The sequence below is a fragment of the Pipistrellus kuhlii genome, unplaced genomic scaffold (assembly GCF_014108245.1).
Source record: "Pipistrellus kuhlii isolate mPipKuh1 unplaced genomic scaffold, mPipKuh1.p scaffold_m20_p_12, whole genome shotgun sequence".
Classification (NCBI taxonomy): Eukaryota; Metazoa; Chordata; class Mammalia; order Chiroptera; family Vespertilionidae; genus Pipistrellus; species Pipistrellus kuhlii.
This window is the reverse complement of record NW_023425427.1, coordinates 4,418,949-4,445,819: the sequence shown is the minus strand read 5'-3', so window position 1 is coordinate 4,445,819 and position 26,871 is coordinate 4,418,949. Positions and strand designations below refer to the sequence as shown.

The 26,871-nt window shown below is 37.5% G+C and overlaps 1 protein-coding gene across 2 annotated transcripts in view; it reads left to right on the top strand.

Annotated features, from left to right (window-relative positions):
* MEGF9 (multiple EGF like domains 9) overlaps positions 1 to 26,871 on the top strand; it is a 73,876-nt gene that overhangs the window by 41,022 nt on the left and 5,983 nt on the right. Inside the window, exons 2-5 of one of the 2 annotated variants that reach the window (XM_036432834.2) lie at positions 616 to 817; positions 20,162 to 20,301; positions 25,440 to 25,583; positions 26,115 to 26,384. In XM_036432834.2, coding sequence (XP_036288727.1) covers positions 616 to 817; positions 20,162 to 20,301; positions 25,440 to 25,583; positions 26,115 to 26,384 — 756 coding nt within the window. The remainder of the gene's footprint in view (positions 1 to 615; positions 818 to 20,161; positions 20,302 to 25,439; positions 25,584 to 26,114; positions 26,385 to 26,871) is intronic. The other variant, XM_036432835.2, reaches the window with a different exon arrangement.

Below are 26,871 nucleotides of genomic sequence, written 5' to 3'. Positions count from 1 at the left end.
TGGTTTTAACCCACTGATCAGGTTGACCCTATACTAGTAAACTTTCTCATCTGGGATTTATCTTATCATTTTCTCACCTTAATATTTCAATTCTCTGTTAATTTTTTTCTGGGAAGAAACATATTAACTTATGATTTTAGCTGTAGTACAATCTCGTCTGATCTATGTAAGTTATCACAGTTAACTATTTGAGCCTTAGGCTTTTTCAGCTCTACAATGGGATTATTTATTATTTAATAAGTTGTCATTTTCAACATGTGTCCGGTGGATAAGCTTAGGCCCTGCCTTTGGCAATTTGCAATCCAGAAAAACTAATAATAAATATAGACTCACACACATTGGATTGTAAGGTCAAAGAGCTAGAAGATGAAGAGTACTGGAAAGGAAATTGAAATGTCAGTTTTATAAATATGAATGATAAATAATTTTATGTACTTTACTATATATATTTCTTAATTTAAATGAACTAAGTAGAATAGAAAGTGGATTTGAACTAGAATTAGTTTTATCTATCTATACAAATCTGTCATGAACATTGATTAAGAAAGATAGAATTCATTTTATTAAGAAAGAATTAAATCTTAGTTAATAATGTCTCTTTCCTTCTCTCTGCAGAATATGTATGTAACTGCTCTGTGGTTGGAAGCCTGGATGTGAATCGCTGCAACCAGACCACAGGGCAGTGCGAGTGTCTGCCAGGGTATCAAGGGCTTCACTGTGAAACCTGCAAGGAGGGCTTTTACCTGAATCACACTTCTGGGCTCTGTCTGCCATGTGAATGTAGCCCACATGGAGCCCTCAGCATCCTCTGCAATAGGTAAGCAGCAGAAGGTAGAGGTAAAGTTAATTTTATTTGATTAAAAAAAAAAAAATGCTCCTGCTCAGACTGGTTTAAATGAAGAGGGAGAATGGCCATCGCCTTACAAAACATTTCACAGACTTTTATCACCTCATTTAATATATATTATGTTATTATTTATTGTCAAGATTACAAAGCTGCTAATTTACAGATTTAGTTCTTCAGAAGCACCTGGGTCCCAATTTTGCTTTGTGATATTTACTCTAAATTTCATGGCGGCAGGGGGTGGGGGGGGTTGGGGGGGAAAGGGGGGATTATTGAGAAAGCTATCTGCTTTATGGAAGCAGTAAGTTCAGGCATTTCTGGTGGAAGCAATTCTATTTATTAACATACCATTAGAGGTTCAGGAAATGTATTCTTTGATTTATTTTTTTTCTCCTATCAAAATTCTAGAACAGTGTCTTTGCACATCTAAGGCTTAAACTTGAATATATATTAATTTCTTTAGCTAGTGGGGAAAGACTGAGTTCCCTTTATCTACTAGCATATTTTGGGGGACCAAAACTAGATTAAGCAGGAATTGTCTGAAAATTACCTTTAAAATAGTATGTCATTTGGAGGTGACTTAATCTAGTAGAACAAATCTGAGGATTTGCCTTCTTCTACACCGAAAATAATTATTCTTTGACAATGTATGAGACATGAAGCTTTTTGTGGATGCCATGTCAGAAAGCCAAAGAGATGATGTTATGTAAAGAAAAGAGCACAAGCTTTAGAATCAATCTAACTTCAGTATGATTCCAAGATCTGCTGCCATTTAGGAGCTGTGTGTTTTGGGCAAGTTATTTCATTTCTCTGAGTCTCAGTTTGATCTCAAGGTTGTTGTGAAGGCCAAATGAGTAGAATGTATATAAAATTCCTAGCACAAATCACTTAAGTTCTGGTTTGTTTTAATTTAAAAGGAATATTGTTAGCTTAATGAGGGAATATTAATAATGTTTTAAAATTTATTTTATTGATTTTTTACAGAGAGAATGGGAGAGGGACAGAGAGTTAGAAACTCAATGAGAGAGAAACATTGATCAGCTACCTCCTGCACACATCCTACTGGGGATGTGCCCACAACCAAGGTACATGCCCTTGACCGGAATTGAACCTGGAACCCTTTAGTTCACAGGCCAATGCTCTATCCACTGAGCCAAACTGGTTAGGGCAATGAGGGAATATTTTTAAAGAACTTTTAGCTCTATAGCAGAAAAGTTTCTTTATACTTAAAAAGTAGATATTTGTATCTACTTCATAAATCATAGTGTACTATTTTACAATATTGTGTCATATTGTTCTTCAAAGTATAGAAGTGAATTTGATTAAGAAGTTTATGATTTCAAGTGCAACAATAACAAATTTAAGATGCTAGTTATGTTACATAATTATTTGCCTTAATTCTCACAACTTCTTTTATGTATGTTATTAAATCACAAAGGTTGTGACAGAGAAAGTATTCCAAGTTAGGTCTTCTAAGTTCAGTGTTCTTATCACTGTACCATATGGCTTTTATAATGAGAAAACTATTAATTCCTCTATTGAGGTTGAGAACATAATCATTGCTTACCATTGCTTCCTTTACTCCCCCAAAACATGCCTACACAAGTTATATTCAGAAGGTTCACATTTCTTACCATTTAAAAAGATGAGATTTATTCATTCTGTTATCTAATGGCCTGTTCGCTACTATCCTAACATATTAAAACCCAGAGTCCATAACAACCAAAGGCTTGACGAAACACCCAACTGGCCAGCCAGGCTGCACACACAGCAGGCTCCAGTGGGCAGGGACTGGTGAGCAGGCTGAACTGCTGACCTCTTGGGGAGAGAGAGAGGTGGGGTTGATTAGCTGCTGGTGAGGCTCTGAGAGAGAGAAAGAGAGAGAAAGAGAGAGAGAGAAAGAAGCAGGGTCTGATCTGCAGCCTTTGTGGATCAGTCCCTGCTTCTCTCTCTCTTTGGTCCTCGTCAGCAGCCGCATCTCTCTCTCTTCGAGAGATCAGCAGTTCAGCTTGCTCGCCAGCAGCCTGGGGTGGCTGTTGATCAGCCCTGCTTCTCTGATCAGACCTGGAGATACTGATTGGCATAGAAACTGACCAATCAGAACCTAATATGGGTGAACTATGAAGGTAGAACCTAAGGTGGAGGCTGAGGAGGTGTTTTAAGGGCGACAGCTGTTTGGTGTAAGGTGTAAGAAAGCCGTTCAATTTTTTAATGACCGATTTGGCAGTATAGTGCATATAGCTGGCTATCAGTCCAGATATAGGGATTATGTATTTTTGTCTGCCAAGAGCATCTCCTCCTGCTGAAAAAGGCTCCTCTCCCCATTTAACCGATCCTATCCAATATAATCTTTCTATACATATATACTAACAAAAGGGTAATATGCTAATTAAACCAGGTCAATCAGCCATCTTCTGGATGTCCGACATTTTTCCAGACAAAGCCATGGTGGTGAGGGTCAAGACAGAGGCAGTTAGGGGCGAGATCTGGCTAGCAGGGGAGGACAGTTGGAGGCAGCCAGGCAGTTAGGGGCGATCAGGCAGGCAGGCAGGTGAGCAGTTAGGAGACAGCAGTCCCAGATTGGGAGAGGGATGTCCAACTGCTGGTTTAGGCTCAATCCCATCACCTAAGGGGTCCCCAATTGGAAAGGGTGCAAGCTGGGCTGAGGGAACCTTCCCCATGCACGAATTTTGTGCACCAAGCCACTAGTATATATATAAAAGCAACTGGCCAGCCAGTAGCTATGATGTGCACTGACCACCAGGGAGCAGATGCTCAATGCAGGAGCTGCCGAACTGTGGTCACTTGGCAGTGGCGGTTCTTGGGTGACCTGGAATCAGAGAGGAGGGAGCCCATTTTCTGGGTGCGTCACCCCAGAACCGCCCTCTCATAATCTAGGACCCTTCAGGGGATGTCGGAGATGGGTTTTGACCTGATCCCCACAGGCTAGGCTGAGGGATGCCACCATGCACAAATATGTGCATCAGGCCTCTAGTTGTTAAAATCAGATTCTGCAAACACATCTGCTTTGAGTACTTCTGGAGAGAGAGAAAAATGTTTACTTCTAAGCCTGTACTTAAAAGAAATCTTTAGAAGGAAGACATGGGAGCCCTAAATCTAGCTTGAAGCACCACATTTCTTACCACCAGAAAGGAAGTTAAATTGGCCTGAAATTAGAGGAACAGAAAGGGAAGTTGCAGAACTATGTGCTTTGGCAAGAACGTATGGTAAACTATGAGGAAACACCTCTCTATGTTGTGCTCTGCTATTAATTATATATAGGTGAATTAAAGGAGAAAGGGATTGTAGGTAAATATGTGAGGTGTAGTAAAAAGGAACTGGAATCTGAAATTAGTAGATTTTGATCCATTCTTGGTTTAGCCATTTACTAACTATGTAACTGTTACTAAGATGTTTGACCTCTCTGGGCCTCAGTGTTTTCATCTGTAAAATAAGATTGATATATACAACATAAGGATTTTTGTGAGAAGTGTGTGTGTGTGTGTGTGTGTGTGTGTGTGTGCGCGCGTGCACACGCCCACTTACATTGTGACTAACACATGGATTCAGTTCTATAACTTGCGAGGAGTTGAATCTATTAAAAAAAAAAAAAAAGCAAAGAATAGAATTGGTGATTCACAAATGAGGAGGATTAAGTCAACCAGACTTGGCTATGAGTAGGGATTGAGGTATTTGGGTTTTGGGGGTAGGTTAAAGAAGAAATTGTTTATTCTAATGGATATATTTTCTTCCATTTTCATAAAGAAATCTATTAAACTTTTAATAGTGGGCATTCTATATTTGATAATAATAATAATAATAATAATAATAATAGGTAAAATTAATTGAACATGTGCTAGGCACTATCCCAAGCCCTTTGCATGTAGTAGTAATTCACTCTCAGAGCAGCCATATCAGGTCAAGGAAAAGAATTGTAATTTAAGTAATTAGTCTAATTTACAAGGTAATAGCCAGTAAGCAAAAGAGTTGGGATTGAAACATTTGCAACCTAGATCTAGATTATGTATTCCTATCATTATGCTGGTACAACTTTTTTTTTCAAAATCTCAGATACTGAGCAAAGAGAGTGAGTACTGTAAGAAACTTTGATGCTATAGAATAAACTGATATTTTATAGGAATTTCTTTTTAAATAGACTTTTATTGATTTTTAGAGATAGAGGAAGGGAGAGGGATGGAGAGATAGAAGCATTGATGAGAGGGGACATCATCATCAATCGACTGCTCTCCTGCATGGTTCCCACTGGGAACCCATAATCCTGGAAGCAAACCAGCGACCTCTTGTTTCCTGGGTCAGTGCTCAACCGCTGAGTCACGTCAGCCAGGCTATAGGAATTTCTTATGGTTGTACTCTGGTAATCAGACCCTGACTTTAATGTGATGGTCACAGCTATATGAATAACTTCTTGGTAAAAACGAATCCATTTTAGTATAGTAGAAATTGAAAGCATCAGAGGATCAGCCCTTCAATGAATAATTATGTTACAATATATATTATATTAACATCTTTTGTGTCAAATCTGTTTTAACCAAAAAAAAGTGAGGAATAGGATTGTTGACTTACAAAACAAAACTAAAAACTTTGGAGTGAAAACAATACTACTTTTGCTTTTGTGAAGAAACATATAATTTATGCAAGACCAATAAAGGATGCAAAGCTGCTAAAACCAATTCAAAACAGTGCTAAGTATCTAAGTAGAGTAGTTTACAGTGGGAGAAAAACAGGAATAATCTGAACTAATAAGAAAAGGCTTTCAAGAGAAGATAGGAAGTAAGATGTGCTTTCTAAGTTATGATTTGGGAAATTAGAGAGATGAGAAGACGACTGTATCATGAGGGGAGGAGGAGTGAATTCAGCCCTAGCTGGTTTGGCTCAGTGGATGGAGTATTGGCCTGTGGACTGAAAGGTCCTGGGTTCGATTCCAGTGAAGGGCACATGCCCGGATTGCTGGCTCAATCCCCAGTAAGGGGTGTGTGCAGGAGGCAGCCGATCAATGATTCTTTCTCAGCATTGATGTTTCTATCTCTCTCTCCCTCTCCCTTCCTCTTTGAAATCAATAAAAATATATTTTTTAAAAAGTGAAGTCAATGAATTTTATAAGATTATACAGAGAGATTAAAAATATGATCTTGTAACACCTAATCAAATTCTTTCTTGTTGTAAACTCCCTGTTCCCTTTTAATAATAAATAGAAGTAGAAAAATGGACTCAATTCTGACTGATTTCTCTCATACATCTAATACCCTGGGAACAAACAGCTGGCTTTTTAAAAATTTATTTCCATGTTCTTTATGCCAATATATTTTAGTGGGAGTTGTCCCAGTGAGCGTAGAATTTGGCTACAGGCGCCAGATGTGGGTTGAGCAATGTTTTTGTGTACAAAAACAAAGTCCTTTATGTTCTGACAGATGGCCACCCCCTCACATCACCATTGGTGTTCCAATCTGTTTAACTGGGACAGAGTTGGTTTATAAAATATTAACGTTTCATTTTTGCTTTTGGAATTCATTTCTAATGTTTTCATGGTTTACATTTGAACATATGTTTAATAAACAAATGGAGAAATCATATAGCATTCTATCTCAAAGAGCAGTATGTCTAGTGAGGAGAGCCCGAGTCTTTTAGTACAGCTCCTAAAATATTTTAGGGCTGACTTTATATCTAGGCAATTTTATACATATTTGAGATTTAAAAAAATATATTCATAGTATGTTAAGATACATCATTTTAGACTGTAAGATAGCAAAGAAATTCTGTAGTAGTATAATATCCTTTTCATAAAATCTGTGGTTGCTGCTATACAGTGTATTTTGAAATATTTACTACTTTGAACTTTATATTTTTAAAAATATATTTTATTGATTTTTTTTTACAGAGAGGAAGAGAGAGGGATATAGAGTTAGAAACATCGATGAGAGAGAATTATCAATCAGCTGCCTCCTGCACATCCCCTACTGGGGATGTGCCTGCAACCAAGTTACATGCCCTTGAGCGGTATCGAACCTGGGACCTTTCAGTCCACAGGCCGACGCTCTATCCACTGAGCCAAACCAGTTTCGGCGAAGGTAGACTTTTAACCATCTTGATCAAAAGCAGCTAACTCTACTCGGCCTCTGACCTATCATAATTCATTTGCTTCAATAAATTTTGTACAGTACCACATGGTTTATGTATTAGAAGATATTTTAAGCACATTATACCAAGTATCGTGTTAAATTTATAGTAAAACAAATTAGACTAAAACTTGAATGTTAATAAATGGCCAGACAGGGACTTATTCAGAAAAAGGCTCTGAGTGTATTGAGGTTTAAATGTAAATAATGCTATTACAGTTGGGAAAGCTCTGTGTGTTTTTCAGTGCATTTCTGTCTTAAATCTTCCATTCAACAGGACATGATCTGTCATCCTGGTCTGCTAATTATTACTTAGATACCAGCTTTAGTCAAATGAATGAGAAAATAAAACAAAAACAAACATCGCCATACTTTTCCCCCACCAGCTCTCGGTGACCTTTGTGAACATTAACATGTCTCAGTGAATTGATGTAGTTGCTGTTAATCAAAATGTTACTTTCCCTAAACCATTTTACAGACTCTTTTATGCTTTTCATTTCTTTTAAGCCATTTCTAGGTCAATTTGAAAATTTTAAAAGAAATATTTTAAAGTTAAAGTTTTGTTATTGATAATATTAAAATATTATGCTTCTTCTGAGTGGCTCTCTCAAGTCTGTAGTTATGTATATGTTAATACGGTAGTACAAAAAAACCAAGTTCATACAAATGTTGTATTTGGTACCAGGGTATTTATTTGTTCAACACATTTTGTGCTGGATACTTTAATAGGCCTTGTGGGAAATAGAAGATAAACAGGACAATGGAAGACCAAAGGAGCTTCTGCTCTAGTAAGTCACTCACTAAGAAATATATACAAAACTGACCCACATCATAAAATATTAAGATAAGAAGTCAAGGGTGTTATGAAACTGAGAGATGTCATTTATAGCTGGAAAAATCAGAGATGATTTCATTGAGGAGATAGCTTTTGAACTTAGTTTTGAAGGAAGGAAAGGATTTAGACAGAAGTGGGAAAGTCATTACAGAACAGGAAACAGCAAGATTAGTGTCTCAGAGATGTGCCTACACAGGATGTAAGGTGGAAGCGAAGTAGGGGTGAGGAGATAAATTTGACAAATCCTGCTGGGATCAGGTCACAGAGGGCCTTAAGGGCCAGACAAAATATTTGGATTTTATTCACATAGCAATTTTTAGGCAGAAGAATGGTTAGCACAGTGTTCCAGCAGTAGTAAAATGAATGGGGATAAATAAGAGAAGATTAGAGACAGAATGAAAACTAGTGAGGGCCAAAATTAGAGTAATAATAGTGAGAATGGGTAGAATATTGAAAGAATGGAAAATAATGAGAATGGTGATATGCAGTGTTTCTGTGCATAATTCTCTAGAAAGTTTGTGATTTTTTGCATTAATACATACACACAAATCTAAAGGTAGTTTGTATTTCTCAGTTGAATTTAAGAATTTGCTTAGCCCTAGGGTTTCTTCTCAGGCCCATACCCTCTCCCTGCGCTTACCATTCCTCCTTTGCTGCAGGCTACAGAAATTGAATCTTTTCCTCTGCTTCAGTAGTTGCTCCCACCCACTGTATCCCCTGGTATTTTTATGCCTCCATAAGCTTTGCTGCTGAATGTCAAGCAGTATCCCCATACTCATGTTCTTTCTATGTTGCTAAAATTAATTCAAGGGCCCTTTATTTTTTAAGAGTTTAAAAATTATTCATCTTTACAATAAGTCCTGTTTGGGTTACAAATATAATAGATATGGGGAAGTCAAAAGCTTATATAATTGACAAACTTTTCTATAAATAGAGTTCAAATTTAGGCATTCCTGTTTTTCCCCAGTCAATTCCTCTGACACTCACATACCTCAGAAGCATAAACCCAGTGCCTTCCTTTTGAGGCAACCCATTCTCCACAAATGAATTACTTTTTTTTTTTTTTTTTTAATAACTCTAGGAGTCAGTTTTCCTCTCATGCTAAGTATAAGGGAACATAATTCTGATTCTGATATCGTCGTTTGCCACTCCTACATGGGTTGAGGCCTGGCCCTGAACAACCTGATAGATGATTCTTGCTCACTATTCTAATGAAGTTTTTATTGGTACAGCAACAATTCTTTAAGGGAGGATAAACTAACTCCTTTAGTGCCAGTTCTTTAAAAAAAAAAAAAAAAAAAAAAAAGCTCTAAATTGGGGCTCCAAAGTTATAGATCTTAACAATCACCTCCTTCAGTTTTATACGTACAGCCACATTCCACTGTACAAGCCAGCTTCAAGAGTACAGGTGGAGAACATTTTATAGAATGTTTTACCTAACAAATTCCTAACCCCCCTTCTTCTGGTTTTCAAAAGGTTTCATGAAACCCTTCCGTATAAACAGTGGGGCTTGTTCACTCTATACTTACATAACTAAGGGAAACCTAACTTAAATGATTCTTCACCCAGTCAAGAAGACCTATTTCCAGGTTTTTTTCTATCCCTGCCCAAATGGTAAAGCCATTATAAACTTCTCTTGCTAAAAAAGGAACTAGAAATTTAATATCAAGTTAAATATCTCTTAAGGTTTTTAAAATCTTACAAACATATAGTGTTTTTCTGATCTGTAGTTTGACTTTCTTCTAAAATGAAAATGTCACACAATGTGGCCAATACATTAACATTATTAACTACCATTATCTAGTCCAGAGTGAACAGCATTAACATTTATTGGATATTTACTATGTACCAGGCTAAATGCTTTACATGTACTATCTTATAAGGATAAAAATAGCAACTGATTGAAGTGGAATTACTTTATAGATGAAAAAACTGAGACCCCCAACAGACTAGTAAGTGGCAGAAACAGGCTCAAACCAACGCCTGTTTGACTAGACTGCCTTCAGTAGGTTCTAGAGTTTATTAATTGAGTGGCTGAACCTCTACTTATTTTCTAAATAAGCATGATAACCATACTAAGTTTATGTCTCATATGGACAGATTCCTAACATGAAAAAATTTTCATTTGCATGATCAAGATAATAACATCAGTAATAAGTTATATATATAGTTATCATGTAGTCCCTAATAAGATGCAATGAGAAGGGCACATTGTCTCTGTGATATTCTTTCCCAATATAACCTAAGTCTAATTGTGAAAGACATAAAGGAAACTCATATTGGTAAACATCTTACAAAGTATCTTACCAGTGCTCTTCAAAAGCTTTAAGATCATAAGAGACAAGGAGCCAAAACTGGTTTGGCTCAGTGGATAGAGCATCAGCCTATGGACTGAAAGGTCCCAGGTTCAATTTCGGTCAAGGGCATATACCTTGGTTGTGGGCACATCCCCAGTAGGGGGTGTGTAGGAGGCAGCTGATTGATGTTTCTCTCTCATTGATGTTTTTGACTCTATCCCTCTCTCTTCCTCTCTGTAAAAAATCAATTAAAAAAAAATATATATATATATTTTTTTTTTTTAAAGAGAGAGAGACAAGGAAAGCTGAGAAACTGTCAGATTGGAGGCTAAGGAGAGAAGGCAAGCAAATATAAGGTGATAACCTGATTAGATCATGGAATAGAAAAAGGACAGTAGTATAAAAATTAGATTAAATATAATAATCTATAGTTTAGTTAATAGTACCAAAAAATTATAGCACTGTTAATAATTTTTAGTTTTGATAAGTATGCCATGTTTATATGACAAGTTAACGTAAGTGGAAGTTGGGTGAATGATATACAACTAGCTGTACTACCTTGACAACTTTTCTTTAAATCTAGTATTATTTCTAAATAAAAAGTTAATAGAATTGTTATTTGGAGCAGTTAGTCAAGGGAATATGGATAATATTACTGTATTCTTATGAGGACAAAGTTGTTTCTGAATAATTCTTAGCCTGAGGTCCAGAAGAGGAATCAGAATAAGGAAATAGACTTATTCTGGTGGCATAGATACCTACCATTTTAGATGTATGACATTGTGGTTAGAATATTCAATCAAATTCACAGCCTATTTTAATGTTTTAAATATCTTTTTTCTCAAAAGTTTTTAAAAAAGAGATTCTCAAACTTATATTAGACTTAGGCTGAAATAGAAGGATGCTTGTTGCCACAAAGAAGGCTTTGTCTTTTCCTCTGCCCCTTGAAAGAAAATTAAATCAGCGTGACTTTTTCCATCTCAGATGGTTCTTTTCATAGCAAGAAATGTTTCCTAGAGGGTAGAGAGAGAAATATGGGACTATTCATATTTTTTCTTCTTGGACTTGATTTCCACTCAAAATATCTAAAACTTTTAATTCCAGAGAGAGATATTTTGACTTGAAGTTTCAATGGATTTCCTATGAAAAAGGTACATAACTGTTTTGGCTATGATTACTTTGGCATTCAAAATATATAGGACTAGATTAAAAATTGTTAATTTCATTATTTTGATTCTCTATGTATTAAGTGAATTCTCTAGTATTATTTATCTTATATGTTTCAATAATTTGGGTTTTTCAAACTTCTGCCTGTATTTATAAATTCAGTAGTTTCCAGGGAATGTTAATAACTACGTACAAAGTCATTTACTATACACAGTATTCTTTTCTCCTGTATATTTTCTTGGTTCTAACAATAATCCCAAGAGATAGATAAGGACAATTATCCATCAAATTAAAGATGAGGAATATTAATTGAAAGGTTCCATAATGAAACCAGCTTGGATATCCTATCTAATAAAAGAGAAATATTTAAATTAACCATCAATCTGCTATACCCACAAGCCACGCCCACCAGCCAATCAGGAGTGAGTATGCATATTAACCAAACCAAGATGGCTGTGGCCACGGAGCGAGCAGGAGACTTGGGTTTCTCCAGCAATGGAGGAAGCCAAGTTTTCCACACACCCTGGTGGGCGCAGGCCTCCACTCAAGGCTACAAAGTTTCAATTATAGAAGATAAATAAATCCCAACAAAAATGGCAGCAGCCACAGAGCTTGGAGAGAGCAGGAGGTTTGAGTTGCCCCTGGCGATGGAGGAAGCCAAGCTCCCACAGCCCTGGCCTGCCTTGGCCTCCACTACAAAGTTTCAATTATAGAAGATAAATAAATCCCAACAAAAATGGCTGCGGCCATGGAGCAAGCAGGAGGCTTGGCTCTGATCAAGGCTACAAAGTTTCAGTTATAGAAAATAAATAAATCCCAGATACCAGGGCCTCCGCTTGGGTCGCTGGGGGGCGTGGTCGGCCTACAAACCACCACAGGCCCCTCGCCCAGGCCACTCCATGCCCCAAGAGAGCCCTCACCCTGATGCGGGACATCCTTCAGGGCAAACCAGTCACCCCCCTCCCTCATGCACCATGCCTCTATCTTATCTAATAAAATATTAATATGCAAATTGACCATCACTCCAACACACAAGATGGCTGCCCCGAATCCTACCAGTATCAGGCCTTAATGGGTAGTCGGACATCCCTCTAGGGGTCCCAGATTGGAGAAGGTACAAGCTGGGCTGAGGGACACCCCCCCGCCCCCACGCACAACTTTTGTGCACCGGGCCTCCAGTTTATTAAATATTAGAGTGATGAGAAGAGTCAATCCAAGGTCTTTTGAAACCATATCCCATGTTTTTTCTGTTACACTAAACTCCCATGGTTTTCATTTCTGGGTTAGTATATAGAGATCAGAAGTTCTTAACCTAAGAGGAGGGAAGCATGTGAAATGTGGTGGTGAATATGTACATATTTCTGTGGAGGCAGTCTGTAACATATAATAGCATTCAATAAACTCTCATAGAGATCTGAGATCCCATCAAGTTTAAGGAGTTTTATTTTTAAATATATGTTTTGTGCTATGTATTTTATTTATAGCTCCATAGTATGAACTCAGTAAATGTTAATATTGCCTTCTGACCATTCCACCACCTAAGGGTTCAGAACTCAAAAGCATAGGACGTGGGTTTAAAGAATTTGATCCTTAGCACTGTCAGCATATTAGTAAACATTTTGTTTTTGTTTGCTCTTCTGGAAACTAAGCCACCACTTATGCTGTCATTTCTGTGAAAAAATGAGTTCTAAATTCTAGGCACTATGATTTAATTTTTGTGACATAGCATGTATACAAATCAAGTATTAATAATCACCAAAGCTTTTGCAATGGTTACAAAAGAATAAAATGTTAACATATTTGAGAAGCATTTTCTTTTCAAGGAGATTATACTGGACTTTATGTTTTTTCTCTTTTCAAAATGAACTTTTGAAATGCAGAAATCTTGAATCAAATAATGGAGTAATCGTGTGGGTTTGAGAATTCTTATGGCTGTATTTCTTCCATAAAAAAAAGAAAAAACACTGAAGTAAGAAATAACTTTCCTAGTTACATTAACTTAATCTTCCCAAGTTGTGGTTTGGGACATATGGCACTTGTATTTTTCTTTGCCATTAGGTTTTACTTCTGACTTTTTAAGTAAACGTTTAAGTTTGATTTTGGTAAGATCAGCTATCAGAAAATACAATATTTTTGTACTTAGGTAATATCCTTTTTGAGTATTGAGACTTTCTGTCTGAATATGGATTTCCTCTAAACATATTTTAGATTATTTGCTTTAAAAAAATAAAAGGAATGTTTAGCATAATGGCTTAATGTTTTCAACTAATAAAGCTATCCTTTTTTTCCCCCTCCAGAAAAGGAGCTTTGCTCATTGCCTAATGGTCTTTTCCATGATTGTATTGTAGATAGAAGAACACTAAGTGCCAAATGTTTAATTACCGTATTTTTCGGACCATAAGACGCACTTTTTTCCCCCCAGAAGTGGGGGGGAAAAGTCCCTGCGTCTTATGGTCCAAATATAGCCTACACATATACTTTAAAAAAAAAGTTTTTTTACTTGCCTGGCTCTGTGTGGTCTCTGTGTGCTTGCCCGGCTCTAAAATGGTTCTAAATGCTGCTGTTTACTTTACAGGGTTGATTACATGTGTTTATGACTGTGATGTTGGGTTTTAATGCACATAAAATATTTTAGGACACTATTTGTTTCAGAATCTTTTTTTCTTCATTTCCCTTCTCTAAAAACTGGTGCGTCTTATGGTCCGGTGCATCTTATGGTCCGAAAAATACGGTATTAGTTTTTTGCCAAAATGTTTAATTATTCAATTTATTTTATAACAAAAGAGAAAAAAATATTTCTTTCATTACCTTTATAATATCACTAGAGGCCCAGTGCACGAAATTCATGCACAGGGGTCCCTCAGCCTAACGTGCACCCTCTACAATCCAGGAGCTCTCAGGGGATGTCCTACTGATGGCTTAGGCCCACTCCCTGTGGTTCTCTGCTCTCTGCGGGCCTGGAGATTTTGCTGCAGACATGGAGATGAAGCCCCTATGCCCTGCTCTCCGCTCTCTGCCTACCTCGCCATGCGCCATGTGAAAGAAGCCCCAATGCCCTGCATTGTGCTCTGTCTGCCAGGCATGGGGGCTTCGCTGACACCAACACTCTAAGGAAGTCCCCATACCCTGTTGTCCTGGCTCTGTCTGTGGGATCTGGGGGTGTTTCTGCTGTCACCTTGCTAAGGAAGCCCCCAAGCCCTGCTGTCTGGGTTCTGTTTGCTGGGCCTGGGGCTTTCCCTACCATCACCCTGCGAGCAAAGCCTCCAAGCCCTGCTGTCTGGGCTCTGTCTGCCATGTCTGGGGACTTCCCCACACTGCCATGATAAGGAAGTCCCCAAGCCCTACTGTCCTGGCTCTGTCTGCTGGGCCTGGGGCTTCCCCGCTGCCTCTGTGCTAAGGAAGCCCCAAGCCCTGCTGTCTGGACTCTGTTTGCTGGGCCTGGGGCTTTCCCTGCCATCACCCTCTGAATGAAACCTCCAAGCCCTGCTGTCGGGCTCTGTTTGCTGGGCCTGGGGCTTTCCCACTGCCGCCTTGGTAAGGAAGCCTCCATGCCCTGCTCTCCAGGCTCCGTTTGCTGGGCCTGGGGCTTCCCTGCTGTCCCAGCACTAATTGCTGTCCAGGCTCCGACTGCCATGTTTGGAGCAGATCAAAAACCCTTCCGGAGACGGATCCAGCCTTGCTGCTCCTGCGGACAGGCCTGACACTCCAGCAGCAGAGCTGAGGATACTGGGCACCACAAGATGGGGGCTGCCATTTTTGTCATGGAGTGATGGTTAATTTGCATATTACTCTGTTATTAGATAGGATGACACGGACATGAAATTAAGAATTTATTTTCCCATGTAAAAGCTTTTTCCAGTTAGAAAAAAGTTTTCTAGTTTTTTTGTTTGTTTGTTTGTTTTTAATTATTGATTTGAGAGAGAGAGGAAAAGGAAAGAGATAGAGAAACATGGATGTGAAAGTGAAACATCGATCAGTTGCTTCTCATTTGTGCTCCTACTGGGGATTGAACCTGCAACCTAGGTAGGTACCCTGATGGGGAATTGAACCTACCACTTATGGTGTACTAGACTATGCTCCAACCAACTGAGCCACCCAGCCAGAGTTAGCTCTCTGTTAATATTATTTTTAAATTATTGAGAGCACTTGTAACCCACAATTTACTGATAATTTCAGTAATTTTAGTACTTTCAGTCTTTCCCTAAACTAAATTTACTTATTTATTAAAAAAGAGGAAGAAAATAATTGATGCAATTGTTTATCTATTTTTTCTATTTTTTGTTCTTTCCATGATAGACTGCCAATATGTAAACTGTCCGAGGAAAGAGGAAAGAGGAAAAGCAAAGCTTCTTAATAAATTTCCCCTAACTAGAACTGTATCTTTGGTTATTTTGTCACTGCTTGAGTTAAAGTTAATAACATGATAGCTAGCGGTATGCCATACATACAATTTGTAGCTTGTAAATATTAGGAAGAAAATAGACAATTTTTTTTTATAACAAAACATGCCAAGACATATGATAATTTTTTTTTTAAAGTTAAATCATTTAGTTGGTTGGTACAAAAGCACATCAGGTCTCCCTGGCTTTGGTCCCGACTAATGTAGGAGTTGCTAATCCTTTCCCTTTTCAATTTTTAATTCTCTTTCCAAAAACTTTTCTACCATGCATTCAATAATATGCTTTCTTTTCTTAGCCACATTTGCTTCAATCTAGTAATTACCCTATAAATTCTTTCAATTTTTCTAAGTTTGTTAACAGAATTTGAAAAGTAAATAATTTAGTCTATCTTTGCCTAATAGAGATCCTAACCCATTCTCCTTACAATTATCAGGAAAAAAATTCAAGTTCTAGGACATAGTTTTTTTTGTTTTGTTTTTAAAAAAATATATTTTATTGATTTTTCACAGAGAGGAAAGGAGAGGGATAGATAGCCTGAAATATCAATGAGAGAGAATCACCGACCAGCTGTCTCCTGCACACCCCCCACCCGGGATGTGCCTGCAACCAACGTACATGCCCTTGACCGGAATGGAACCTGGGACCTTTCATTCTGCAGACCTACGCTCTATCCACTGAGCCAAACAGGTTTCGGCAAGGACATTGTTATTATCCTCATATTCTTTTCATTTTTGAGTACTGATTATGTGCCAGACATATGCAATCTTTAATTTTCACAATAAAGAGTTTGGTATAATTGTCTTCATTTTACAAATGAGAATACTAAGTCCAAGATGGGATAAGTACTTGGTCCCAGCTAGTTACTAGCAGAACTGGAATTTGCTCTCCCTATCTCCTCAGGCTATGAATTTTCCATAGACCCTGATACCTCCCTTCCTGTGTTCCACCCTTCCCACCCTAGCCAGTGTGATGATAAAATAAAATTGTGAAGATTCTCCACCCATTCACCTTAAACAAAACAAAACTTTTAAAAAGACATTTTGGTTAATGTTTGTATGACATAAATATTTAGCCTATCTTGAGATAAAACACTTGAATTTCCTTTTGAAATATTAATAGCTTCATTTCAGAAAACATACTACTTGTTTACATTTTAAGAAATAATTTTTAAGTGCTCAAAATTTGTAATAGTTGCTCACACCTATGTGTGTGATAGTCTCTAAGCACTTAAAACCATAAGAAAATCTGAGAATTCCATTTGGGATAGTGTAAGATATGTGTAGTGTATTTATAATTATACTTAGTGTAGCTTAGTTCCACAATGCTTGTGCTTACTTTATAATTATATATTCTTTTTTTCTTATATAATTCCACATGTGTCAAACACAAGGCCCGTGGGCCAAATCCGTCCCGCCAGGCCTTGCAATGTGGCCCGCACCGCGTTGTCATCACTGCACTCCGCTGCGTTTCCATCACAATGACAGTTTATGACTGTTCAGTAAACCATTCGGCCCGCGATTTAGGCTGGATTTTAGATTTTGGCCCCTTCTCTGATTGAGTTCGACACCCCTACTATACCATGTTATACTTTACTAGCAGCTAACTCATATCTATAAAGAGTGACATCAGATGAGCAGTTCTATCTTAAATTCTTTGTTAGTTTATCTCAGAAGTATAGATTTCTGACTTCTAGTTAAGCTCCAGTTCTTTGCTCTTATTCTCTAGGTATGAATATGTGAGTCTTTGGTTCTTTCATTTCAAACCTATGGATAAGCATAAGTGATTTGTTAACAGACCCACTTTTTTTTTTTTCTTCCTTGCATTTATATCATTGACCTTTGCTTCAAAAAGCATTCAGCAGTTTTCAACAGAGGGATACCATGAAAGGGGTTGTTGTAAAGGCTTTATTCTATAAAAGAAGTCACACAGGGAAAGCTTTATATTTGCTGAGTGATTTAATTCTTATACAGGCAGAGCTTGGCCATGGGCCATGAGTAGCATGGTGGAAAAGCCTACTAGAGCAGCCTCACAAACTTCCCCACTCCATTCTGTATATTTTTTAAAAAGAAAGAAAAAAGCATCTCCTTTCCGGTTGTTCTGAAACGTGCCCAAGAAAAGTGAAGCATGGAGTCTAGACAAGTTAACTATATCACAGACTGTATATATATAAATTTTCACTTTAAGTTTTTTTGCAAAGTTATTTAAGAGACATGGTTGTTCATAATCAATTTCTATAGCATTTAAAAAACAATGCTCATCATCTATACCACATGTGTCAAACACAAGGCCCGCGGGCCAAATCCGTCCCGCCAGGCCTTGCAATGTGGCCCGCACCGCGCTGTCATCACTGCACTCCGCTGCGTTTCCATCACAATGACAGTTTATGACTGTTCAGTAAACCATTCGGCCAGCGATTTAGGCTGGATTTTAGATTTTGGCCCCTTCTCTGATTGAGTTCGACACCCCTAATCTATACTATGATCAGTATAAATTTTAATTAAGCTTTAACTAAGCATCACAATTTTGGGGATTTATCTTCTGAGAACTTTGGACTTTGCTAGTCAGTTTCTCTTCAAGCACTAAGACCTCTTAGCTTTTGTTTAGGAAGTCCTAAAATATACTGGCAGTGAGAAAAGAGATGAGGGTTTATTCTGAATAAGGCAAAAACAGCTCACTGGGATCAGAACTTAAATAAATGGTGAATTGAGGTGCTTAGAATCTACATAATGAAGCTTGATACTCAGGGGTGACAAGTTGTTTGGCAGGCAAATTTCTTGTAGAAATTTATAGTCAAATTTAGGGAAGGATAAGTAGCATGGATAGGGCGAAAGTCTATCTTTGTGTAAATAATTGCTAGGTATGGACAATAATTTAAAAATTTTTTTGCATTTCCTCAATAGTAAGATGAGGATTATGATCTTTATCTACCCTGTTTCCCCAAAAATAAGACAGTGTCTTATATTAATTTTTCTCCCAAAGTTGCACTAGGTCTTATTTTCAGGGGATGTCTTATCTTTCCATGTGCTAGGTCTTATTTTCGGAGGATGTCTTATTTTCGGGGAAACATGGTAGTAGAGTTATTTTGAGGATTAGAGAGAATATATAATTGACATAGTCCCTCAATGAACAATGGCTTGTTGTTTTTATCATCATCATCATCATGCCTGCTTTCAGATGCTTCCATTTTACATTTTCTGTAAATTTATTTGCTAGTCAAGAAATTGAATAACCAACCCAATATACTGGCAGCTTTAAGATAGAAAAATGTTGATAGGTTACTTCTCTGTTTACAAGACTTTAAGATATGTTACAAATAGAAGCCCGGCTTTCTTTCCTTTCTGGACTGGTTTTGTTTGAGGAAAACCCTAAAAAACATTCCATGTAGAACTGTTTTTCTACTCCTTTTTGGAAGCCAGGCTTCTATTTATTTATATATTATCTCACATAAAACAATATTTCTTGGGTTTGTATGCTACAAGTAGAATACAGAGTTGAAAGTTGCTTTACTTCCATTCTTCAAAGTTTAACCCAAAGTTCCAATAACTCTCAAATTTAGAACTTCCATTTTTACTACAGAAATAGGAATATGGGAAATAGTAGGGGATTGCTTTAACTGATGATATGTGTAAGTATTAACAATCTGAGGTTGGGCTCCTGAGCTAAAACTAACAACACCATGCGGACTCATTATTAGGGGCCGAATCTCTTAAAAAGTATTATATTGAGAATCAGTTCTACCTTGGATTGTCTCCCATTCAATATCACTGGTGCCAAAATCTACTTAGATGCAATCTAAAAATTTGAGATACAGAATGAGCATATAAAGAAGGGTTATACTGTTGGAAAAAGGGGAAGAATCTTAGCTATTCTGAAGGGTAACTAGTATAGCTCTTCACCTTTTTCCCTTCCAGTATTTAGCTCTAACATTCAGTTTGTGTATTTATTGTCCATTTATTTGTCAAGTATATATTAGGAGCCTACAAACCAGGTACTGTTCTAGACTCTGAGGATATTAAGATGGCTAAGTACAGTCCCTGGACTCAGAAAACTTATTAAGATGTATGAAATTGCTGAAACCGGTTTGTCTCAGTGGATAGAGTGTCAGCCTGTGGACTGAAGGGTCCTGAGTTCGATTCTGGTCAAGGGCATGTACCTTGGTTGCAGGCACATCCCCAGTAGGGGGTGTGCAGGAGGCAGCTGATGGATGTTTCTCTCTCATCGATGTTTCTAGCTCTCTATTCCTCTCTCTTCCTCTCTATAAAAATCAACAAAATATTTATTTTAAAAAAGATGTATGAAATGAAAATAGTTATAGTACACTATCCATAAGCTTGTGCTATGTCTTGAAGATAATAAATAACCCCTGCTTGATACAGTACTTCTAGTTGAAATAATTTCTACATTAAGATCCTCGAATGATGGGATGTTAGTAACACAATTTTAAACTGATTTACTTTACTTTTTGTCTTTGCTTTTATTTGCAGTTCTGGGAAATGCCAGTGTAAAGTGGGTGTCACCGGCTCTGCATGTGATCGATGTCAAGATGGATATTATGGCTTTAGTAGGAGTGGCTGCTTGCCCTGCCAATGCAATAATCGATCTGCCAGTTGTGATGCCCTCACAGGTACACACTTTCCTTATCTTTTTAAAAACCAGTTCATTGTTCTTTTTATTTTGAGGTCCTTCATCTATAGATTGATTCTTTCTAAATAGTTTGTAAGGGTCTTTCTCCTTTAAGTGGGATGTAATAGGTTATAGAAAGCCAAACTCCTGCAACAAAAACTTGAAAAAAACATACAAATAAATTTCAAAAATCTTATTGGTTGTAGAGCTGTGGAAACAAGGAGGATGATATGAACTAAAATTCCAAAAAGTGTAGAACTCCTACATAAGCTGATGATCCTAGCCATTTCCTTTCCAGGGGACATTTGCTGAATCTGGGCATAGGCTAAGGAACAGAGGTTAGCCCAAGCAAAGGAATTATTTTTGAGGACAGAGATACAAGAGCTTTTGGCAGTCATTTGGGGCTTGTGTGATAGATTGGAAACTAGAGGAGCTCTAAACAGAAGGCTATTTTTCTCTTAGGACCTTAGCTGACTAAGTAGGAGATGGAAGGCTAGCCCAAAAGGCAGAAAGAAATTTCTCAGTCTTAGTGCTTAGGAGACAAAAATCTCTTTAAAGAGGACCTGCTACAACATACAGCCATCTCTCTCTCAAGACGTTGCCAGATTTTGAGGTGCGAGTAGAACCTGAGGGGAAGTGCTGAATCTATTGCAGTCTTTCAAGGCTGAGGAAACTCAGGACTGTTAGGTTCTCAATTAGAAGTCTTAGAGGGCCATGACCAAGAATTGTGATGAACCATTGGTGAACTGACTCATACTGAGATTGTGATCATCCTCAACCCATCTCAATTTCTGATTGGATTGGGAATCTAACTATGACATAGTTCATAGGTCGACGCTCAACCACTGAGCCACCCTGGCCAGGCTCCTAGGCAGTATAAGAACAAGAAATCCGCGTTTAGGCAAACTTAAAGTATTAAAGACAATTAACATTTCTGGTCTTTAATTTTGAAATCTTTTTTCCCCCCAATAAAAATTCAGGATGCTTAGAATGGCCTTCTAATACACCTCTAACCCCAACCCTAGACCCTTTGCTTTAATAAATCATATCCTGCCTTCAGGCCTTTAGTTAAAGGTTACTGCATTAGAAATCAGTTCCTGATACTCCAGGATAAATGACAATTCTCATTTATACACACTTGTATTTTTTATAGCACTTATCACAGTTCGTAATTGCATATTTATCTGTGATTCTGAGTCACATATGGCTTAGTCCCTACATTGTAAGTTCCATATCATTTTTGCTCTCCATTGTACACTATCTTTAGCATGTAACATAGTAAGTAACTAGCTAACATTTTTTTAAAAATAAATGAACAAGAAAATGGAAATACACACAATACATGAGTTCCATTTGTAGGTAATAGCAAAAATGCTTCATCATATAGAGTTGATTTAAATTGCTCCCTGATCTTTTGCGGGACCAGGAAACAGTCCACATTGCTGGTTGTAACTTCTTATTTTCCTTGCAGCAATAAGCTAGCTATTTTTAATGTTAAGTAAATGCCAACCTGTCCTTCCTCTGGAGATAATTTAAGGCAAAAGAAATTCTTTTCATGGTTATGCTTTCTAAAAGCAGTTAGTAATAAGAGAAATAAATGATTTCTCTGTTTTGAAATATAATAAAAATGGAATCCAATGTGAAGGATCGCCAATACTTATTTAAAACTGTATTCTTAATATAAAATTAGTCTTTTGTCTAAAATGAGATTTCCTCCCTCCCCCAAGAGTGCTGTGTTATGGTTGCCCTCTGGTGGCCACTTACTATGTTTTCATAGTCTTTATTCTTCCTCACTCTAGTCTTTTTCTATGCCTTGTATTTTATATTGAAGTAGACTTTAAAGTAATCTTTTTGTGATAAGATATATTGGGGGAAAATTTGGAAAGCAGTTTGATAATGTGTATTAGAAGTCTTAAAAACACTTCCTTGATTCAGTAATTCTGTTTCTAGGAATCTAGTCTAAGAAAATAATTCGAAATTCATAAAAAGGTTTATGTTCAAAGATATTCATCAATGTGGTACTTATAATTCTAAAAACTTAGACCATCCTATTTTTAGGAGAGAATGAAGCAAATTATGTTATCTAGGCAATACATGGTTAAGAGCACAGAAAGTGAAATCTTTGCCTGTGCAAGTTTCTTAGCCTGTTTTTTTTTTAATCTAGAAATTTGGGATAATGATAGTAATTGCTTCATGAGTTGTGAAAAGTCAATGCAATCCTATATAATAAAGAGCTAATATGTTAATTAGACTGAACAGCAGAACAACTGCCCAGACGACTGTCCAGACGAAGCCGGGGCTGTGAGGGCCAAGCCCCTTGCATGAATTTTGTGCATCAGGCCTCTAGTATACTTATAAAACTCTTAATACAGTGTCTGGCTCATTATAAACAATCAATAAATGGAAACTGTTATTATGTTGTCATTAAAATGTTTTAAAAAATGATATATAACAATATGAGAGGGAAAGAAGCAGGGTATAATAATGACATGTGGGATACATTTAGATTATTTAAAAAGCAAAATCTAAACCTCTATATGGTGATTTCAAGTAAGCTTTCAAAATCTTATTGACACAGTTCTTTGGGTAATCATTTTGTCTTTCTACTCCACTGTATTTTTCTAGATTTTCTTTATAGAGCACATATTTTCCTTAAAGTGGAGGTGGGAGGACTATTATTTTTTAAACTAGAACTTCCTGTTCATATAGTGTACTTCTTTTTAAGAATTAAGCTCCTTTATGTATTCATAGTGTTCCATGGCAGCTTGACTGAATTGAATACTCCTTCACTCCTCAATGACTTTCTTCACTTTAGGATATCACACTTTTCTGGCTCTTTCTTCCCATCTGCAGTTGGCTCTGCTGCATCTTCCTCTGTTCCACTGTAAGCACTGCAGTAACTCAAAGCTCAGCCCTTGGCATTCTTTTTTATTCTTCTTTTTAAAATATATTTTACTGATTTTTCACAGAGAGGAAGGGAGAGGGATAGAGAGCTAGAAACATCGATGAGAGAGAAACATTGACCAGCTGCCTCCTGCACACCCCCCACTGGGGATGTGCCCGCAATCAATATACATGCCCTTGACCGGAATTGAACTTGGGACCCTTCAGTCTGCAGACCGACACTCTATCCACTGAGCCAAACCGGTTTTGGCACCCTTGGCATTCTTATCTTTTCCATTTATACATTCTCTAAATGGTCTCATTCGGTCCCCTGGATTTAATTTAAATGTCACCTACACATGTGCTGATTACCAGATTTACATTTCTTCCTTGATTTTCACACTCAAAGATCCAACGATGCTTTCGACGTTTTTACTTGAAGGCTTTAATTGGCATCATAATCCTAACACATCCCCCCAAAATCTCTATTTTACCCTATAAGTTAATCTGCTTTACTCTTAGTGTTCTTCATTTTGGTGACTGGCACCATTCACCCAGTTGCTGAGTCCGAAAGCCTAGGAGTTATATTTTATTCTTTTTTTTTTTCTTACTGCAAATATCCAATCCATCAGCAAGTTCTCTTATCTTGACATTCAGTATAACACCCAGAGTCTGACCACTGTTCATGATCATGGCTGTCATCCTTGTCTAAGCCACTGTCCTCTCTCTGAACTACTTTGACACTCATCTGATCTCTGCCTCTTTTGTTCTCTCATCCCCTAACCCCCACCCTACCATAGTCCAGTCTCCACATAACAATCGGAGTGATCTTTTAAAAATGTAGAATCAGATAATGTCATTCCCATGCTTAAGGCCTCTTGGAATAAAATTCAAACATATAACTGACACACCCCTCCAATCCAGGGGTGCTTTCTGTAAGAGGGGAGACACCATTTCCTGATTTGGGTTTGGTTCCCAGAGTAGCCCCTGGGAGGGGTTCCTCCACACACTGCCAAAGGGAGAATGGGGCGTGTGCGCACGCGCAAAAAAAAGAATACAGCACCTTGTATGCCCAGGTGGTCTCCCATCCAAGTCCAGGCCTGACTCTGCTTAGCTTCCGAGATCAGACGAGATGGGGCGTGTTCTGGGTGGTATGGACGTAGATGGTGGAGGAAGCCTCCAGGAGCCCCAAGAGCCCAAGCACCCAGTCTCCAGGCCCACTTAGCTCTTGGCCCCCTTGCTGACTGGGTGCTCAGCTCCCCTCCTCACCCTGCCTTTCTTTTTGACCTTATCTCTTGCTACTCTCATTCTTGTTCATATAAGCTTAGCCTTCTTTCTGTTTGACAGGTTAAAGTTTGCTTTCTGCCCTGTAGACATGATCAGTACTTGCTATATTTTTGACAGGTTTATATGTAAACTATGAAATGGTGAAATAAATGAGGAAAAGTCTTTTTATATGTGGCAATTTATGTTTTCAACATTTTGTCACTGAGTTTAGTGGAAAAGGAACCATCTTTCCTAATTATAATAACAATAAAAATAATCAAAGTTGAAGTTCAGTCTGGCTGGCGTGGCTCAGTCAGTGTTTGAGCATTGACCCATGAACCAGGAGGTCACGGTTCAATTCCTGGTCAGGGCACATGCCCTAGTTTTGGGCTCCATCCCCGGTGGGGTGCATGTAGGAGGCAGCTGATCAGTGATTCTTATCATTGATGTTTCTGTCTCTCTTTCCCTCTCCCTTCCTCTCTCTGAAAGCAATAAAAACACTTAAACAAAAAAAGTAAATACTCTCCTTCCATATATATCATTCTGTAATTTGCTTTTTCAACCGACATTATTTTTAAGATTTATGCATATTCATAACATATAGATTTAGTTCACTTTTTTAATTCAGTATCCCAGTGATTCAAATCGTATAGTTTTACCTATTTTCTTTAAATGATTTTTAGATTGTTTTTATTTTTTCTCTATGAAGAGCTGGCCTACTTTCAGTATGTAGTCAATCAACCAACAAGGGCTTATTGCAACTCTTGTCACCTTTCCCTAAAGAGTTTACCATCTGCTAGGGGGCACCAAACTTGCAGACCTGGCCAATGTAGAAATAAGATGGGGAAGAAACTGAACTCTGTCCAATATCTATTGGATCACTTTTTCTTGATAGCTCTTAAGGTCTTTTGATTGCAGGTGTGATTTATATAAAGTTACTGTGCTATCAGAGTAAATCTTTAACTTCTTAAAATAATTTACTTCTTTTAGGTGCTTGTTTAAACTGTCTGGGAAATAGCAAAGGGGACCACTGCGAAGAATGCAAAGAAGGATTTTATCAGAGTCCCGGTGCCACTAAAGAATGCTTTCGCTGCCCTTGTTCAGCAGTGACATCTACAGGCAGTTGTATCATAAGTAAGGCCTTTCTCTAAATCTTTATTTTTAGAAGCAAAAAGAGTGAATCAGTTACCATTAGGTATAAAATGTGTTCATAAAGTCTGGGTGCTACAGGTGAAAGGAGTTATAAAAACAGCAAAAACTTCCTTTCAAGGCATTTACAGTCAAATCCAAATATGTGAAATGAGACTTGAAAGAGGGATGAGGAAGTTTTTGTTAAAAGCATATTTTATTTAACCTGTCACGACCAAAGAGGAAGGGATAAAAAAAAAAATTGAGTGCCTATTCATTGTAATTATTTTAGATTTCTTATGTAAGCATATTTCTTTTGTTCTCTACTGAATAGGTTCTCTGTAGCCCCATCATTCTCACAATATATTGGACAATTAATAAGGTGTAGATTTTTACTTTGGTTCCATGTGTCTCTTAAATTTGAGAGGAGGTAGTAGGGAAAGCTTATACTTTGTTTTGAGAAACTGGTGATTGTTTTGCATTTTCAATTGTAGCTTGAGACTGGACTAACTTATTTTGATGCTCTCTCTGTTTTAGAATTGGGTGAATTGGAACCTAAATGTGTCCAGTGTAAAGAGGGTTACACAGGCCAGAACTGCAATAAATGTGAAAATGGCTATTACAATTATGACAGCATCTGTATGAAGTGCCAATGTAATGGCCACGTGGACCCAATTAAAACTCCAAAGATTTGCAAGCCCGAGAGTGGAGAGTGCATCAACTGCCTCCATAACACCACTGGGTTTTGGTGTGAGAACTGCCTAGAAGGTTATGTTCGAGACCTGGAAGAAAATTGCATCAAGAAAGGTAAACTTCACCTAAGGTTGTAAATTAATATCTAAGCCTAGCATTGAAAATTTCAGGACAGCTACCTTTTGCTTTATAAAACCTTCTAATCCCACAAGAGGAGTTTTCTGGAAATAGATTTTGATAGATATTTGCCTAAAGAGAATTCCTTCCATTCCTGCTGCTCTCCTGATACTCCAAAATCAGCTACAGAAATTTGAGGACCAAGACCAAGTCATTGCAGTGTTTTCACATTTGCTATTCATCTACTTTTATTTTTATGTTAATAATTTTAAAAGTCCTATCACTTTTTTTTCCTTTGCTTCCTGTATTCTCATCATCTCCAGTGATCAGCAAAGGTCTTTTTAAATAGGGACCTCTAATCTGGTTAGAATTTCCAGCTGAGAAAAATGAGTTTGTTTTAGCTTCTATCCTAACTTTGGGCCTAAGATTTCCCGTATGTAATGGAGGAAATAGTAATAATATTCCTTTTGATTTTTAAAAGAAA